Raw genomic sequence first — 18,576 nt, 5'->3', positions numbered from 1 at the left:
AAATTTGATAGTGTTAAGTAAAGGCTGTTAGTATTAAGGAAAAAGTGGTTACTTCAATGATAAAATCTGCTATTGTGAAGGAAAAGTTGCTACTTCTGACAGAAAACTTGCTAGCATAAACGAAAAAATTGTTACTTCTATGAAAAATTTGGTGTCTTTGACAGAAAACTTGTTGGTTCTAACAGAAAATTTGTTACCACTGACGATAAATTATTACTTCTAAGAGAAATTTGACAGTTGTAACTAAAACTCTGTTAGTGTTAAGGAAAAAATTGTTACTTCGATGAGAAAATTTGTTAGTGTTAAGGAAAACTTTCTAATTTTGACAGAAAACTTTTTATCATGAACAGAAAAAAATTATACTTCTAAAAAAAAATTGATAGTTTTAAGTAGGAGTTTGTTAGTATTGAGGAAAAAGTTGTTACTTCGAAGAGAAAAATTGTTGGTGTTAAGGAAAACTTGCTACTTCTGACAGAAAACTTATTATCATAGACGAAAAAATTTTTACTTCTAAGAGTAGTCACGTATCTTTGGCTTAAAACTTGCTAATTCTTACAGAAAACTTGTTATCAATGACGAAACATTTTTACTTCTAAGAGAAATTTGATAGGGTTAAGTAAAAGTTTCTTATTATTAAGGTAAAACCTGTTACTTCTAAAAGTTAATTTTTTTTGTTAAGGAAAAATTGCTACTTGTAACAGAAAACTTGTTATCATAAACGAAGAATTTGTTATTTCTAAGAAAAATTTGGTATCTTTGACATGGAACTTGCTACTTTTTACAGAAAACTTGCTATTACTGACGAAAAAATTGTTACTTCTAAGAGATATTTGATAGTTTTAAGTAGAAGTTTGTTAGTATTGAGGAAAAAGTTGGTACTTCGAAGATAAAATTTGTTTTAGTGAAGGAAAACTTGATACTTCTGACAGAAACTAGTTATCATAAACGAAAAAGTTGTTACTTCTAAGAAAAATTTGATATCTTTGGCGGAAAATATGCTACCTCTTACAGAAGACTTGTTATGACTAACGAAAAATTGTTACTTCTAAGAGAAATTTGATTGTGTTAAGTAAAAGTTTGTTAGTATTAAGGTCAAAGTTGCTACTTCGAGTAGAACATTTTTTAGTGTTAAAGAAAACTCGTCACTTCTGTCAGAAAACTTGTTATCATAAACGAAAAAATTATTACTTCTAAGAAAAATATGGTATCTTTGGCAGAAAACTTGCTACTTCTTACAGAAGCTTGTTATCAGTGACGAAAAATTGTTACTTCTAAGAGAAATTTGATAGCGTTAAGTAAAAGTTTGTTAGTATTAAGTTAAAGGTTGCTACTTCGAGGAAAACATTTTTTAGTGTTAAAGAAAAATCGTCACTTCTGGCAGAAAACTTGTTATCATAAACGAAAAAATTATTACTTCTAAGAAAAATTTGGTATATTTGGCAGAAAACTTGCTACTTCTTACAGAAGCTTGTTATCAGTGACGAAAAATTGTTACTTCTAAGAGAAATTTGATAGCGTTAAGTAAAAGTTTGTTAGTATTAAGTTAAAGGTTGCTACTTCGAGGAAAACATATTTTAGTCTTAAGGAAAAGTTGCTACTTCTAACAGAAAACTTGTTATTACTGTCGGAAAAATGTTACTTCGATTAGAAAATTTGTTAGTGTTACTTCTAAGAAAAATATTGTATCTTTGACAGAAAACTTATTATCATAGATGAAAAAGTTGTTACTTCTAAGAAAAATATGGTATCTTTGAAAGAAAACTTGCTACTTCTTACAGAAAAATTGTTATCACTAAAGAAAAAATTGTTACTTCTAAGAGAAATTTATTATCGTTGACGGAAAACTTGGGGGTATTAGAAAAAATTTGTTACAGCTAAGAAAAACCTATTACTTCTAAGGGAAATTTGATAGTGTTAAGTAAAGGCTTTTAGTGTTAAGGAAAAAGTGGTTACTTCGAAGAGAAAATATGTTAGTGTGAAGGAAAACTTGCTACTTCTGAAAGAAAACTTGTTATCATAAACGAAAATAAATATTACTTCTAAGAAAAACTTGGTATCTTGGACAGAAAACTTGTTATCACTGACGACAAAATGGTTACTTTAATGAGAAATTTTATAGTATTAAGTAAAAGTTTGTTAGTATTGAGGAAAAAGTTGTTACTTCGAAGAGAAAATTTGTTAGTGTGAAGGAAAAGTTGCTACTTCTGACAGAAAACTTGCTAATATAAACGAAAAAATTGTTACTTCTAAGAAACATTTGGTATATTTGACAGAAAACTTGTTGGTTCTAACAGAAAATTTGTTACCACTGACGATAAATTGTTACTTCTAAGAATAATTATACAGTTGTAACTAAAACTCTGTTAGTGTTAAGGAAAAAATTGTTACTTCGATGAGAAAATTTGTTAGTGTTAAGGAAAACTTTCTAATTTTGACAGAAATCTTTTTATCATGAACAGAAAAAAATTATACTTCTAAAAAAAATTGGATAGTTTTAAGTAGGAGTTTGTAGTATTGAGGAAAAAGTTGTTACTTCGAAGAGAAAAATTTTTGGTGTTAAGGAAAAATTGCTACTTCTGACAGAAAACTTGTTATCATAAACGAAAAAATTGTTACTTCTAATAAAAATCTGGTATATTTGGCTGAAAACTTGCTACTTCTTACAGAAAACTTGTTATCACTGACGAAAAATTGTTACTTCTAAGAGAAAATTGATAGGGTTAAGTAAAAGTTTCTTATTATTAAGGTAAAAGCTGTTACTTCTAAAAGTTAATTTTTATAGTTAAGGAAAAGTTGCTACTTCTAACAGAAAACTTGTTATCATAAACGAAGAATTTGTCATTTCTAAGAAAAATTTGGTATCTTTGACATGGAACTTGCTACTTTTTACAGAAAACTTTGCTATTACTGACGAAAAAATTGTTACTTCTAAGAGATATTTGATAGTTTTATGTAGAAGTTTGTTAGTATTGAGGAAAAAGTTGTTACTTCGAAGAGAAAATTTGTTATAGTGAAGGAAAACTTGATACTTCTGACAGAAAACTTGTTATCATAAACGAAAAAATTGTTACTTCTAAGAAAAATCTGGTATCTTTGGCAGAAAACTTGCTACTTCTTACAGAAGACTTGTTATCACTGACGAAAAATTGTTACTTCTAAGATAGATTTGATAGTTTTAAGTAAAAGTTTGTTAGTATTAAGGTAAAAGTTGCCACTTCGAGGAGAAAATTTTTTAGTGTTAAGGAAAACTCGTCACTTCTGGCAGAAAACTTGTTATGTAAACGAAAAAATTGTTACTTCTAAGAAAAATTTGGTATCTTTGGCAGAAAACTTAATACTTCTTACAGAAATTTGTTATCAGTGACGAAAAATCGTTACTTCTAAGAGAAATTTGATAGCGTTAAGTAAAAGTTTGTTAGTATTAAGGTAAAAGTTTCTACTTCGAGGAAAATATTTCTTAGTGTTAAGGAAAAATTGCTCCTTCTAACAGAAAACTTCTTATCACTGTTGGAAAATTGTTACTTCGATTAGAAAATTTATTAGTGTTACTTCTAAGAAAAATATTGTATCTTTGACAGAAAACTTATTATCATAGATCGTCCCCTGAGAGTGGTTTTGTCGTAACTAAGGTTTTCAAAATTCCGAGAAAAACGACTTTGAAAATTTCACCTTTGCTGGAACTTACACGGTACAACCGATTTTCTTCGCAAATACATCAAAAAAAGAGAAAAAATAACAAGGAAGGTCTCCCCAATATGAGATGGAAAAGGTAAAGTTTTCATTGTAAAAAATTGAAATGAAATACAGATACGACAATCCGCCCTTAACGAAATGGGAGTAAGCTTAGATACGATAAAATGGTGTGGGCTGCCTATTCTTTTCACCATGAAGATACCACAAAAGAGTTCTGATGCAGCAATACTATTTGAAAAAGTAAAAAAAAATTACAAAAAACGTCATAAACGTTTATTGTTTGTTGAGTTTCTTTGCTGGCCGCCGTTTTACTTCAGTGGAATCCTCCTCTGGACAGGGATCTCGCGTAGATGGAGAGGCTTCCAAACGTTCAGCATCCCCCTTGGCCTTGTAGTACTGTTCAACCTTGTCTTGGCTGGGGATGAACTTCAAGAGATACTTGAAATCTTTGATTTTCACCTCAGGTAGATCAATTTTTTTGCCACAAAGTTTGGGCAAAACAAGACGTTCAACAACACGGACAGGCGAAGTGTTGGGACACTTTTTAACCGAAGTACATTCTTGTGATATAGTAGCTATTTTCAAGTTTCCAGAGAAGGAAGTTTTGAACCAAACTCTCTTAGCGTTATCCTGACGGAACTCAAGTTGTTTTACCTTTGAATATGGTACCAACGAGTACTTGTACAGCTTTGCTGGCTTTTGAAAGTCAACGAACTTTGACTGGGTCATTTGCAGGAGATTAAAAGGATGTATCCTTCTTACTTTCAGTAACTTCATCATCAGATCTAGTGGGGATAAAAATAAAGATGCTTTAGCACCTGCTCAATTGTGCTATGTACAGCATCAGCCTCCTGTATACTCGAATGACCTGGTTCATAATACTTCATAACCACTTGTTCTAAGTGCGGAAATCTTCTTAGAACATCTTGGATGGCGAAGCTTACAATTGAGTTTCGGTTCTGGGACACGCAGGAGTCCGACCAAGTAATTAACTGGCAGATATCAGGGTAAGTATCAAGGACTTTTTCCAGTATGGCCACTAGTCTACTAGCTATTTTGTTTGCTCCACGCCCAGCCTCAAACACGGACCAAATGCTACTGTATACCTCATTGATTTTCTCTCCAGTCCTTCTCTAGAATGAAAGAATTGCCGTGAAAGAATTGCCGTGAAGGTTGAAGGTAGTTATCTTCCTTTTATAGAAAAATGAAGAAATATTACCCCAGGAAAAACATTCTCCAGATTAAAACAAAGTAGGGGAATAAATAGGTTTGACCTTTCCACGTCACGTTCCATCTTGGTCTTAATTTTACTTTTTACATTAGCGTCATACTTGTCTTTTACTTCCTGATCGATTTCAGTTCGGTTTTCTTCACTTACACGTTTTTCCTCGCATAAATCACATCAATCTGTTTTTGGGATATGAAATGACAAATTAAACTGCATGTTGTAGATATCACAATACTTGAACTAACTAATATGATTTCTTGCTAGTTCTCTGCAGTATTCGTGATGCAGTTGATGCATTTTGCAAATGTTTAGATTTGCCTCAAAGAATTTTCTGGTAGACTTGGCTTGAGTATAATGGGATTCAGCGCATGGGAAAGATTCAATATGCTTTTTCACAAGTTCAATGTCCTCGTGACTAGTTTTGCTTCGAGGAACCTGTATTGCCTTTGGATTTGGCACCCCTGTTGTAGCAACATTTGAATGTGCGTAGTAAACTATTCTCTCTGAAATATCAAGAGTAGCCAAATAAAATGTCTTGCAAATCCAGACTGTTTTCGTGTTAACGACAAAATAATATCGCAGTTTGCAACTCCTGCGCGTCTCCGCTTTCTTTTTGGTTTTAGTCTCGGTTGGAACGGTCTTAGTTGTTTTCAAGTAAAACATTTTCTTCATCTCCTTGCTTAGTTTCCAGAAATCATCAAAAATCTTTTGTCTCTCTTCAGAGGCAATAGCCTGACTTCAAATATAATGACAATCCTTATTACAAACAACATCCTTCACTTTCTTCTCTTTTCCATGAGTTTTCTGGTTGTTAGGATTCATAAACACAGTACCAGAGTTTACTGCCGCCTTGATCTTTGTCTTAGTCCTGTTCTTCCGATCTAAAATTCGTTTTCTGATCTTTTTACGTGAATTAGAATGATCCACAGTATTGCTTTGAGTATTTAGACCTGGCTTGGTTGTTTCTTGTACAGGTTTAGTATTATTGGGAATCTTGAGTTGTTCCAGATTTTCTGTTGCCACTGAACCTGTTATGGCACTTGAACTAGAACAAAAGCCAAAACTGACATTAACCTCTGAAAAGAGATCATAATCCACATTTTCTTAGAAAAGCCGCAGCTACTTGCCGATCAGATTCTCATAAATTTAGTTCTGAAAGGCTGCTTGCATCTAGTTCAGGTCAATTGAAGGGATCACTGTCTTTTCCTAAATCAGAAAATATATCTTCATTGCTAGAAAAAACAAACAAAAAACTGTCGCTTAAGTCTTGAGTACACCAGTCAGAAAAGTTGAAGGAGGCACACTTGTGCCTCTTTAAACAGGCGAACTACCACAATATTAAGCAGTTTCCGGTCCTAGCGGTCGCAGAAAGACGGTGATGATCTCGTTTTGTAGGCCAAGCTCAAACTAAGAAACATGCAAAATTTCACCCCCCTCCGACTTTATCTTCATGGGGAAAGTGGGCTGGAAGTTTCGACCCTCCCACCACAGCCCGCCTTTAATGTTGTCCGATCAGGCTGATTTAGAGGATAAGCTTTCCTGGGACCTGGGAGCTTATCCTCAAAATTTCAGCTCAATCCGATCACTCCTTCCCTGTTTTCCAAAAACAAAATATAGCCGCTAAATGTTCATCAAGTTATTTTTTTTTATCTGACATTCCTGCAGGCCACAGTTGGCACCGGATCCGAGTGAATGAGGACTCATCTGAATCAGAATTCGACCTGTTAGGGCCTTTTGATATTTCAAACCGAAAAAATTATCCCTCAAATTTATATTTACGAAAAACCTCGTTTTCCTACAAGAGCCCATGTTAATTTTTGAAATTACTAAAAGCATAGTATATCATTATTAAATTAGATCAAAATAGTCCTCTTAACCTGACAAGACCGACTGCAAGCTTCCAAAAATTCCAGCTCTTTCCCAGAAGTTTTTTTGTCGAAAAAAATGTGCATTTGATTTGATTATTCAGGAATTAAAAGCCTTAACAAAAGAGGCTGCAAAAGCAGGGGGTTTGGGGGGCGGTAGCCCCAACTGTACCTCCTAATCCCTGTGCGTTTTAAGGTTCGAACTTTTGACTCAGCCTCTTTAACTCTTTAGAAAACGTAGTTTTTTTTTCAAATAATACTACACAGGGGCGGATCCTGGGCGGATCCAGCCTTCCAATCTAAGGGGGGGGATCTCGACAAAGAGGGAGGGTGTGTAGAGAAATTTTTCGATACTTTTTAAACACATCTTTCGATCTTTTTCAAAGCTTAAAGATTCTATCTCTTAAAATCACTAAAAACAATATTAAGAGTGGAGTTTATAGTCCGTCTAGGGGAGGGGGGGATCATCATAAGAGTGTAAGTGCGACACGCGGTAAAGGAGAAGCACTAAAAGATCATTTCTGTAGTTAGATGTTGTCAAGCTCTTATATGCTGTGTGTGGGTCAGATCAATTAAATCTTTAAGGACGTGTCCCATTTTGGCAGCGGAAGCTACAGGAAGATCTGGAGTTGTAAATTGCTTAACAGACAGGCTGCTGCATTACAAGGAAACACTACCAAAATATGACCATAGCCAAGGTTTATTCTGACCACTGATATGCACCAAAAATCATAACAAATCAGGTATCCTATTAAATAGGCTACCTGATTTGTAGCCTATTTAATATTTTGTTCCAAGAGTATATCAAATTTTGATATACTCTTGGAATAAAATATTAGTCAATTCCACAAAAATGAGGTACTTGGATTCCTGCAAACATTGTGCAGCTTGTGCGGATGTAAACAATGTCCGTTTGGGTCTCATTGTGAAACTTTAACCAAATCATTTCTTCTTCAAAAGTATACGTTGACAGAGTTACGACAAAAATGCCCATAAAATTTTCCCATATGAGGTACGACAAAACCGCTCTTAACAAAACGGCAAAATGTGAGATACGATAAACGAGAAATCTAAAATTGGGGCACTTCTAGCTGAGCTACAACAAAATGATTTGCGGAATCAGATAGAGCAAAAATTTCACGTTAGATGGCAGTCCTAACTCCACTTCCCGAAAAAGTCGCAGATACGACAAATCGCTCTCAGGGGACGAGATGAAAAAGCTGTTACTTCTAAGAAAAATTTGGTATCTTTGACATAAAACTTGCTACTTCTTACAGAAAAATTGTTATAACTAACGAAAATTTTTTTACTTCTATGAGAAATTTGGTATCATTGAAAGAAAACTTGTCACTTTTAAGAAAAATTTGTTATCTTTGATGGAAAACTTGGTGCTAATAGAAGAAACTTGTTACTGCTAAGAAAAAAAACTGTTACTTCTAAGAGAAATTCAAGTGTTTTAAGTAAAACTTTATTAGTATTAATGAATAAGTTGAATAAAAGTGTTAGTGATAAGGAAAACCTTCTACTTCTGACAGAAAACTTGTTATCATGACGAAAAATTTTTACTTCTAAAAAAAAATTAGTTACATTGACAGAATACTTGTTACTTCTAGCTGATAACTTGTTATCAGTGAAAAAAAAATGATACTTCTATGAGAAATTTGTTATCTTTGAGGGAAAAGTTGGTGCTATTAGAAGAAATTTTTTACTGTTAAGAAAATACCTGTTACTTCTAAGAGAAATTTGAGTGTGTTAAGTAAAAGTTTGTTAGTATTAAGGGGAAATGTTGATACTTCGAAGAGAAATTTTAGTTTGTTAGGTAAAAGTTTGTTAGTAATAAGGGAAAATGTTGACACTTCGAAGAGAAAATTTGTTAGTGTTAATGTAATCTTGCTACTTCTGACAGAAAACTTGTTATCATAATGAAAAAATTTGTTATCTTTGATGGAAAACTTGGTACTATTAGAAGAAATTTGTTACTGCTAAGAAAAAACTGTTACTTCTAACAAATTGTGCAAATATTAAATTTGAATTTTTTATGTTTTAAGTATGTTTCATGTCATTTGAAGACATGTAGACAAAACAGTTGAAAAATATATCATGTTAAAAAAATAATTAAAAAACTTCAAAAAAAGTATTTTGAAAGAGTTGGGGTAGGGGGGGGGGAGAGGGTTGGAGGGAGGAGGGTTGAGAGAGGGGATTGGAAGGGGGAAGGGTACTTCGGGTTCTTGAGTGGGGACATGGAACCCAGCCATCAGAAGAAATTGTGTGTCCAGTATGCATCTCAAATCATCGTTGTATACATTTTCTCAGGATGATACCGTAAATAATGCCCCGAAACAGGTCACTGTTAACACCTATCAAAAATCCAATTTATAAATCGAATGTACAAATAACTTGTTACGATACTGTGCCGCTTAACATCAATTGGCCTGCGTCTAATTTGAATGATAGCCCGATTGTATGGTGAACAATAGAAATCCTAACATCCATAAACATAATACACCCATACAAAAAAACAACATTAAATAAAACATAGAATGATAGCCCACTTGTATGGGGAACAATAAACATCCTTATATCCATAAACATAAAACATCCATAGAAAAAAAAAACATCATCAAAACATGGAATGTTAGGCCGCTTCTATGGTGAACGAAAAAAATTCTTACATCCATAAACATAAAACATCGATATATAAAAAAACATCAAATAAAACATGGAATGATAGACCGATTGTATGGTGAACAATAAAAATCCTTACATCCATAAACATAAAACATCCATACTGAAAAAACATTATTAAATAAAATTGTGTAAATATTAAATGTGAATTTTTTATGTTATATGTATGTTGCCTGTCATTCTACGAGATGTAAAAAAAAGTTGAAAACAATACCATGTTAAAAAAACATAAGAAAAAGAATAAAAAAAATGGGGGAGGGGGACCAAAAAAGTTGGAGAGAGGGGACCCCTTGGAGGTTGGGGTATGGGGACCTTACAACACTTCAAATGCTACTTGTGTATTTTACAGAACACCGTCGAGAACTGCTCAAATAAAAAATAATATGTATCTCTTAATAGAGTTAGCATTCCCTGAGATGCCTTACCTTTTTCGTTTCTACTTCTTCCAATTTATCCCCTATATGTCTCAATCTGTTTCGCCCAAATAATCCCTAAAACATCGATTAATTTGTTTCGCCAAAATAATCCCCTAAACGTAATTTCTGAATGTTCTTTTTGTTTTGGCATCCCTTCGCTGTCACATTCAAAATTCCCGGGAAACATTTTGCGCGTTAAATATATTCAATCTGGCTTGTATCTCGTTCTAATTTCTGAAAATATCTAATGTGTTTCTATTTACACTATTAAGGCTTCGAAAGAATATTAAAGAATTTATCCTTTAACCTAAAGACCAGAGAAGCCATATTTCAAAATGGAATTTTTAACTCTTTAGAGTCCTGCATAATTCCTAGGAAACAAGTGATGTCCTTTCTTATTCCTTTAGTGGACCAATAATCTTGTCCCGTTATACGCTCTTATCTGGCAATGATGTAAACTTACCTTCGGTGTAATAGGCATAGAAATATCAAACAAGCTGACCAACAAACAGAACAGAACTATGAAACAACATCAAATAATATAACCATCAAACAATATAACCATCAAAAAACAGAACCACGAAACAACACTCATAACCATAGACTCTCTTATCTGGCAATGATGTAAACTTCTGTTCGGATTAACAAGCTGAGAAACATCAAAAAAGTTGACCAAAAAACAGAACAGAACTATGAAACGACATCAAACCATATTACCATCATACCATATAACCAACAAACCACATAACCATCAACAAACAGGACTATGAAACAACATCAAATCATATAACCATCAAACCATATAACCAACAAACCACATAACCATGAATAAATTATGTGTATTTCTTATTGGATAATGGGTTCCTACTGATTTGCATATTCAGATTCATTTTTACTTGTTTTGGGATATATTTAATCATTTATATTAGTACCTGTTGTATGTTTTTTCATATGATTGTTTATTTAATTTCTGTTCGTTTTGGGTTTGATTGACTCTTTAATAGTAATTTCTGGGTGGTTAGAGTTTCAGTTATTGTAGGCTGCTATTTCTTCTTGTCTTATGGTCTTTACTTTTCTGTAGAAAACTTCTTTTATGAAAGCTTTTTTAGTTAATATCTGTCCGTTTTTTATTCCCAAAGTTTTAAGTTTCTCAAAATTCCCTATTTCAAAATATTTTTTTATTAACAATTATATTAACCGTTTTTGTAAGAACGAATAAATTAAACTGAATGTTGGATATATAATGATATTAGTTGTTGGAAGCTCACCAGCTCAATATTTTGTTTCATACAGGCTGGATTTAAAGCTTTGACGCCTCTAGGCCCTAGCATTTTGGCTGCTCCGTTTTTGCAAGATTTTCGGGGATATCCTCAAAACTTCGGGAATAATGAAAGTCGTATGCCTATGTGGGCCTATTGGTAAATCCTGGTCTGGTTTCACTGCAATTTTTATTTTGTTTTCAATGTTGTAATAAGAAAAAAAGAAAATATTTGTAATAGAATTCTTTTTAGTAAAACGCCAAATACGTAGTAGGCCTTATACTTTTACCGTTAGAGAAACGGGCAGTAACCATACTCTTTTTTGTACTGAAGCCATCATTCGCTAGAAGTGCATAATCCCTACTCCCTGAAGACGACAGCGGTCAAACAACCAATCCTTAATCCAACTCTCACTTGTCTTTGAATTCTGTTTTCCAAATTATTATAATAAAAAAAAATAAACTAATTTTGCAGAACTTTATAGCCGGTTAAGTAAGAGAATGATAATTCTAAGTAAGAGAATTGGTTATTTAAGTAAGAGAACGATACTTTTACCGTTAGGGAAACGGGCAGTAGCCATATTCTTGTTTGTAGTGAAGACATCATTCATTAGAAGTACATAATCCCTTCTCCCTGAAGATGACAGTGGTCAAACAACCATTCCTTAATCCAACTCTCACTTGTCTTTGAATTCTGTTTTCAAGATTATTATAATAAAAAAAAATAAACTAATTTTGCAGAACTTTATAGCTACTTAAGTAAGAGAATAATAATTCTAAGTAAGAGAATTGGTTGTTTAAGTAAGAGAATGGTATTTTTACCGTTTAGGAAACGGGCAGTAGCCATACTCATGTTTGTAGTGAAGACATCATTCATTAGAAGTACATAACCCCAATTTTTTCGGAAAGAATTGGGTAAAAAAAACTTTCTGAAAGTTTTTTTTTTTAATAATCTTTGTTCGTTTTTGATTACAAAAAGTTTTTTAGAAAACTCCTTTTTTCAAAATAAGATTTTTTTTTCAACATCAAACTTTCATCAAAGTATCAAAACTAGTATCAAAGCACCAAAATATCAAAGTTAACAAGTTATAAAAGTAAATGCAGTATCAAAATAACAATAAGCAACTTGCTCAACTTAAAGCCCTTGTACCGTAAATCGAAATTACCACGTAAATAACTAAATCCAAGTATCAAAGAAAACGAAGTATCAAAGTAACAACAATTAAGTTCCGTAACCCAGAACCATTTCCCCGGGGCTGCGGGGGGGGGGTCAACCCCAGAAGCATAGTTATTTGGCCTTGGAATTATTTTGAACAAAAGAGCTACCTCCAAATTTTGATCGGATGCCCTTTGAGAAAGTGGAGCACGGGCAATTTGGCTATTGATCACTTTTGGGGACTAAGTGCCCACTGGTCTCTTTTGACTCTTAAAAAGTGAAATAGAACTTTTAATTTTCAATAAAATGAGCCCTCTCTTAAGTTTATACGAGTATCCCTTACATAGGAACCATAATGGCCCCCAGGACTTAAATTACATCGCCTGCCCCGGGCCCTGGAGGGTCGTATCGTCACCGGAGTTTTTTTTATATGACCCTTGAACTATTTTTAATAAAATGGCAATCTAGAAATTTTGATAGGATGGGTTTGGGGAAAAGGGCGTGGTGGGGGGGGGGGCCTAAATTCCATCGGATCTCTTTCTAAACTTAAAAACTAAACTAGAACTTTCAATGTCCAATCAAATAAGCCCTCTCTGATGTTTTTACAATCTTCCGTTTCATAAGAACCATATATTATCCCAGGGCATAACTTACCCCGCCGGACCCCAGGCCCTGGGGGTTGTCTTGACCCCGGAGTTTTCGTTGTATGATCTTTGAACTACTTTAAAAAATGGCTATCTCAAAGTTCTTAACGGGTGGGTTTGAGGCAAAAAGGTGCTGAGGGGAAGGGGCCTAGTTACCCTCCATTTTTTACCACTAAAAAGTGAACTAGAACTTTCAGTTTCCAATGACATGAGCCTTTTCTGAACTTTATACAAGCATCCCTTCCATAACAGCCATATCATATATGCCCCCAAGAACATAGCTTACAACGCCTGTCCCCGGGTCCTGGGGGGGGGGGGGTTGCGTCGACACAAGAATTTTTCTTATCCGACCGTTGAACTATTTTTAACAAAATGGCTATCGCAAAATTTTATCGAATGAATTTGGGGAAAAAGGGGTGTGGGATGGGGCTAGTTGCTCTCCGATCTCTTTTGACTTTTAAACAGTGAACTCGAACTTTCAATTTCCAATCTAATGAGCCCTCTCTGTAGTTTATACAAGCATCCCACCCATAAGAACCATACAGGCCCCTAGGACATAACTTAAATTGAACGCCCCTAGGCCCTGTGGGTTGTGTCGACCTCGGAGTTTTCGTTTCATGATTATTGAACTATTTTTAACAAAATCTCAAATTTTTTATCGGATGCATTCGGGAAAAAAAGGGCATGAGGGGGGGGGCTAGTTACCCGTTGATCACTTTTCACTCTTTAAAAAGGCACTAGAACTTCCGATTTCCAATCAAATGAGCCCCCATCGAAGTTTGTGTGACGGCCGCTTCCATATAAAGTGCCTCTGGGAAAACATAATAATAAAGCATTGGAGCCGTCTGGCCCTTACTATAGGCAATACTATAGCGTTACATCTGATAGTCAAGGTCTATTGTCATATGTTTTGATTTTCGAGCAACTTCCTCCTCCAGATACTTTCTCAAAAAGCTCCTTTTAAGCTCTTCATACTTCTTATCAGTAAGCTCTGCATTACTTATATCATTAGCAATACAAAAAGTTTTGTAGGTTTGCCTTGACAATTTCAAGTTTACCCAGGAATAAGAAGGCTGGTCCATCGCAATAGTGTTAAAAAGGACCGATGGATTCTTCCCTTTTACAACCGCATCATAAGTCTGTGAAACAGTCTAAGCGAGACGACTTTGGGATAAACAAACTATGGGACCATCGACAGCTTCAAATCAAATCTCGACAAGGAATGGGTGCCTAAACCAAAGCTCACACACTGGGACGTAGCAGATGTCCTGCAGCCCTATTATCACTGACTGGCGTACACTGGATTCGTCCGTATCGCTAGCAAGTGCGATTTAAGGTCATGGAGACCGGAGCTACCAAAAAAAGTAAAATAGCACAGGCGACTTTGTTGTTGTTGTTTGGGGTTTGATACGTTCGACCAATCGGTCATATGCGTTCGTATCACTCGATTATTCTGTGCCTTCTGTAATCACTAGCTTGCTTGGGTGTCACTTTAGTCAATATTCATTGAGTCATGTCAGGTATCACTTATTGTGCTATTGGTAGGGGGTCATTCACCTTTAGCAAATGCCTGCGTTGAAAAACGAGAATCAGAGTAATTCAGCACTGCTTTGTCATAAAACAATTAAAATACAGTTGCAACACAATTAAATAAATAATGCCAATATACATCATTCCTGTCACATACCCCAACTATAAAAAAAAAAAAAAAAAAAAAAACTGGTATAAAATATATAAAAGGAAAAAAAATAATAAGTTTGATGACTCTAAAATGAGCTAATATAAGGGTGTAAAAAAAAAAAAAAAAAAACCTTAAAGGGAATGAACCAAACCAGTAGAGGTTTGTGCTTAGTTTTCTAGCCCAATAAAGAGACGTGTAATGTCCCAGAAAAGAGCGCATTGTGAATGCCTTAAATGCCCTCTCACAGCAATTCCTTAGTGTTTCCCTCTCCTTTTCATATTTTCTACACTTGAAGATGATGTGACGTATGTCTTCGTACACTCCACGTGTTTCGCAATTGAGGGAAGGGGCCATTTTCCAATTGAATAGTGTTGATGTGTCTTTGCATGGCCACATCTAAAACAAAAGAAACAAGTTGAAAGGATGTGAGATGAGAGGTACATTTCTTTTGATGACTGCTTGTAATTATAGAGATCCAGGAGTTGGGTATGGAAAGAACGGAGCCAAGCCTCTTCGTCCTCCAAAATTTTTGAACTGATTGAAGACAGGAATTCAGGACCAGTAATAGGCGTTTGAGTGATCAGACCCAGATGGGAGGCTTGTTTTTCAGCCTGGTCTGCTAATTCATTTCGTTTTATACCACAGTGTGCTGGGACCCAAATAAATAGGACTAATAAACCCTTTCTTGCAAGTTGTGTAGTCAGATTTTCAATCTCCATGGCAACATTTCTTGCTTGGTGTTGCTGGTGTGAAAGGTAGTCCAGAGCTGACAGTGATTCAGTGCAGACAATATACTTCTGATGTTTAGTCTCTGTTTGGCTTGCTATGGCTTGAAGAGAAAACTTAATTGCCATAAGTTCTGCAGAGAAAATTGCCAGGTAGGGGGGAAAACGGTAAGAAAGAGATTGGCCCCGGGAGGGTATAACTGCTGCACAACTACATTTTGTTTCTTTTTTTGATCCATCTGTGTAAACCTAGATGTAGTTATGGTAATTCTACAATCTTTCCAAGAAATATGATTTGTATAACTATTTGGGGAAACCCCTCGTTTTTTTCAATACTGATCTTAAGAATAATCAGTTCCCCAATTCTTTTGGAGGCTCTATGAGAATCATCATCCAAATTTTTCAGTCAGCCTGCCATTCTCTATGAACTCTTCCATGCCAGGAAGGCAAAGGAATCTCTGAAAAAAGGACAACCCAGTTCCTTTGTAAAAAACATCAGGGCTGTTTTGGCAGATTATTCTTTTGTAGATAATGGGATTCTTGGGTCTTATCTTTCTTCCAAAATATCTTTGCAGGGGATATTTTCCGCTGCAGTGGAGGGACTAGATCCTCATTTCAGAGTACATAGCTGCAATAGGAGCTGAATTTAGGCAACCGAGGGCTCTTTATAAGATTTCATGGAGGGTAGTGTCAAGTTTCATGAGGAGACATTTCTTGGCGGATCCATATATAAATGATAGTCTATATCCTGGACATCACCACTGACTTGACAATAGTTGAAGCAAAGACTGTGGGGGCTCCTCTTCTTCCAAGACAGAGAGCATTAATGAAGTTTTGTCTTTGTTTGAGACTGCCAATCAGCTCATCCAAATGGGGTTTCCATGTTAGTTTTTGGTCAAATACAGTTCCCAGAAAGCGTGCATGTTCTGCAACCACAATCCCTTGTCTATTCAGTTTCACCAGTGGTTTGAAAGCATTCCGGTTATGCATTTTGTGGAAAAACACACTGACTGACTTATTGTTTGAGAAGACCATATTATTAATTTTTGCCCAAATTGATGGCATATCTACAGCTTTTTGAGAGGCTGACTGTCAGCATACTGGGTGTCTCCCCACAACTGCAACAGCAATATCATCAGCATACAGAAAGAGCTCTGCTCCAAGAACATTTTCCAGGCTTATATCATGACAATAAACTAAGAAGAGAAGTGGGCTTAGAACAGCCCCTTGAGGGAGTCCAACGTCAAAGGCTTTCCTCTTAAACTCTGAGAAGGAGCCCCCCAGGGAGGCCTTGACTCCCTGCCCATCAAAAATTGGTGGATCCAATTTACCAGTAGGTCTGGTAAGCCCATTACAGATAGCTTTCTGATTAGTTGCTTCATATCTACTCTATCAAATGCTGATGCCATTTCTAAAAAGATTACATAAACTGCTTTTCCATTTTAGAAGCTTTGTTTGACCAGATGCACTAGTCTAAATAATACGTCTCGGATACTCCTTCCGTGGAGACATCCAGGCTGTCCAATAGGAGAGTAGTGTGATAATTGGGTTAAAACTTTTTGCTTCAATACCCACTCAATTAGTTTTGCAACTCAAGAGGTGTGTGACATAGGGTAGTATGAATCAACCAGCTTAGGGTCTTTTCCTGCCTTGAAAAGTGGGATCACTGTTGCTTTATTCCATTCAGATGGTATTGATGAATCAGTGACAGATCTATTAAATAACTCTTTCAGTAGCTCAACAAATGTATCGGGTAAATTTTTCAGCATTAAATTGTGAATTCCATCAGGGCCAGTTGCACCAGGCTGGAGCTTTGAAATGGTGTCTTTAACTTCCTGAAAACTGAAGTGAGAAACGGCACGGGCGACTTGGCCTACTTAAACGAAATCCACTTAAACGAAACGAAAACGCTAAACGCCATTGTAATTTTCTAAATTTCAACTACAGCACTTCCTAAACACCGCAGCAACGATATTGGACAAAAGTACAGAAATGTCGAGGGTTAGTAAAATTTATCATTTTTCTGATTTTCACTGTACCAGCTCTGAATTGAAAATCAAGTATTTTGCAGCAGGCATCAAGACATGGCTAATTGTAGAATAAAGCCAAGACAGATAGTCTGAGTAAATGAGAGGCCAAAATGTTTAAATGGTGGGAGTAAGGATGACTCTTATTGGACACATACTTGTATGTTAGTTTTTGGAGAGGCACGCCTGCCTAGAGTCTCAGGCAGGTTGACCAAGAATTTAAAATTGACATAGGATCATCAGATTACCTAGAATGAGAGGCAAACAAGGCAAGCCCACCCATGGTTTTATGAAGGTTGACTAAGAATTTACAATTGACACAGGACCATTAATTTGCTTGGGATAACAGGCAAACAATTGTTTAAAGCCATCTTCCAAATAGTACCTAATCACTGGTTGAGCTCAGCCCTGTATTCTGAGCAATTTTCAGACTTCTGAAAGGGTAGTAGGCTCTGTTAAATCTAGGTATATTTCATTGCATGTTAGAAAAGTCTGCTGTTAAAACTAACTACTTACTAATTAAACTAGGCTAATTTTGTCAGATCCCCAGGTTAAAATTCTACTTTAGCTACTTTTTGCTATCTTGGAAAGGGGTAAGGTTAGGAAAATGAAACTTTCAGGGGTAAATTTTTACCAAATCATATTATTGACTTACGCATAAAGTGAATATGCCACTTGATGCCTTTTTTGGTCAATATCTATCAAATCAAATTATTGAATTAGGAATAAAGTGAATACACCATTCAATGCCTTTTTTTATGCTGATTACAAATATAATAAGCATTTCTATCAGAAATGAATTTCAACCCCCTCCCTATATCGGCTATACCTAACCCCAAATTGGCATATATAGGGGGGGCTGAAATTCATTTCTGATAGAAATGCTTTTTATATTTGTAATCAGCATAAAAAAGGCATCAAATGCTGTATTCACTTTAGTCCTAACTCGATAATATGATTTGGTAGACATTGACCCATTTTTTTTATGCTGATTACAAATATAGTAATCATTTGTATTGGAAATGAATTTCACCCCCCTTATATATGCCAATTCAGGGTATATATTTCTAAAACCTAACCCTTAATTGGCATATATAGGGGGGGAGGGGGCTGAAATTCATTTCCGATAGAAATGATTATTATATTTGTAATCAGCATAAAAAAAGGCATCAAATGGTGTATTCACTTTATTCCTAAC

General features: G+C 35.1%; 1 protein-coding gene across 1 annotated transcript in view; it reads left to right on the top strand.

Annotated features, from left to right (window-relative positions):
- The first annotated feature begins 17,253 nt into the window (after positions 1 to 17,253).
- RpL13A (ribosomal protein L13A) overlaps positions 17,254 to 18,576 on the top strand; it is a 28,919-nt gene continuing 27,596 nt past the window's right edge. Inside the window, exon 1 of the mRNA XM_089100853.1 lies at positions 17,254 to 17,352. Within this exon, the coding sequence (XP_088956979.1) occupies positions 17,344 to 17,352 (9 nt within the window). The 5' untranslated portion in view covers positions 17,254 to 17,343. The remainder of the gene's footprint in view (positions 17,353 to 18,576) is intronic.

This window comes from Artemia sp. Qi Xiang Cuo, chromosome 2 (genome assembly GCF_049724085.1).
Source record: "Artemia sp. Qi Xiang Cuo chromosome 2, ASM4972408v1, whole genome shotgun sequence".
Taxonomy (NCBI): Eukaryota; Metazoa; Arthropoda; class Branchiopoda; order Anostraca; family Artemiidae; genus Artemia; species Artemia sp. Qi Xiang Cuo.
The sequence above is the reverse complement of the archived record's forward strand: the minus strand, read 5'-3'. Positions and strand labels throughout refer to the sequence as shown.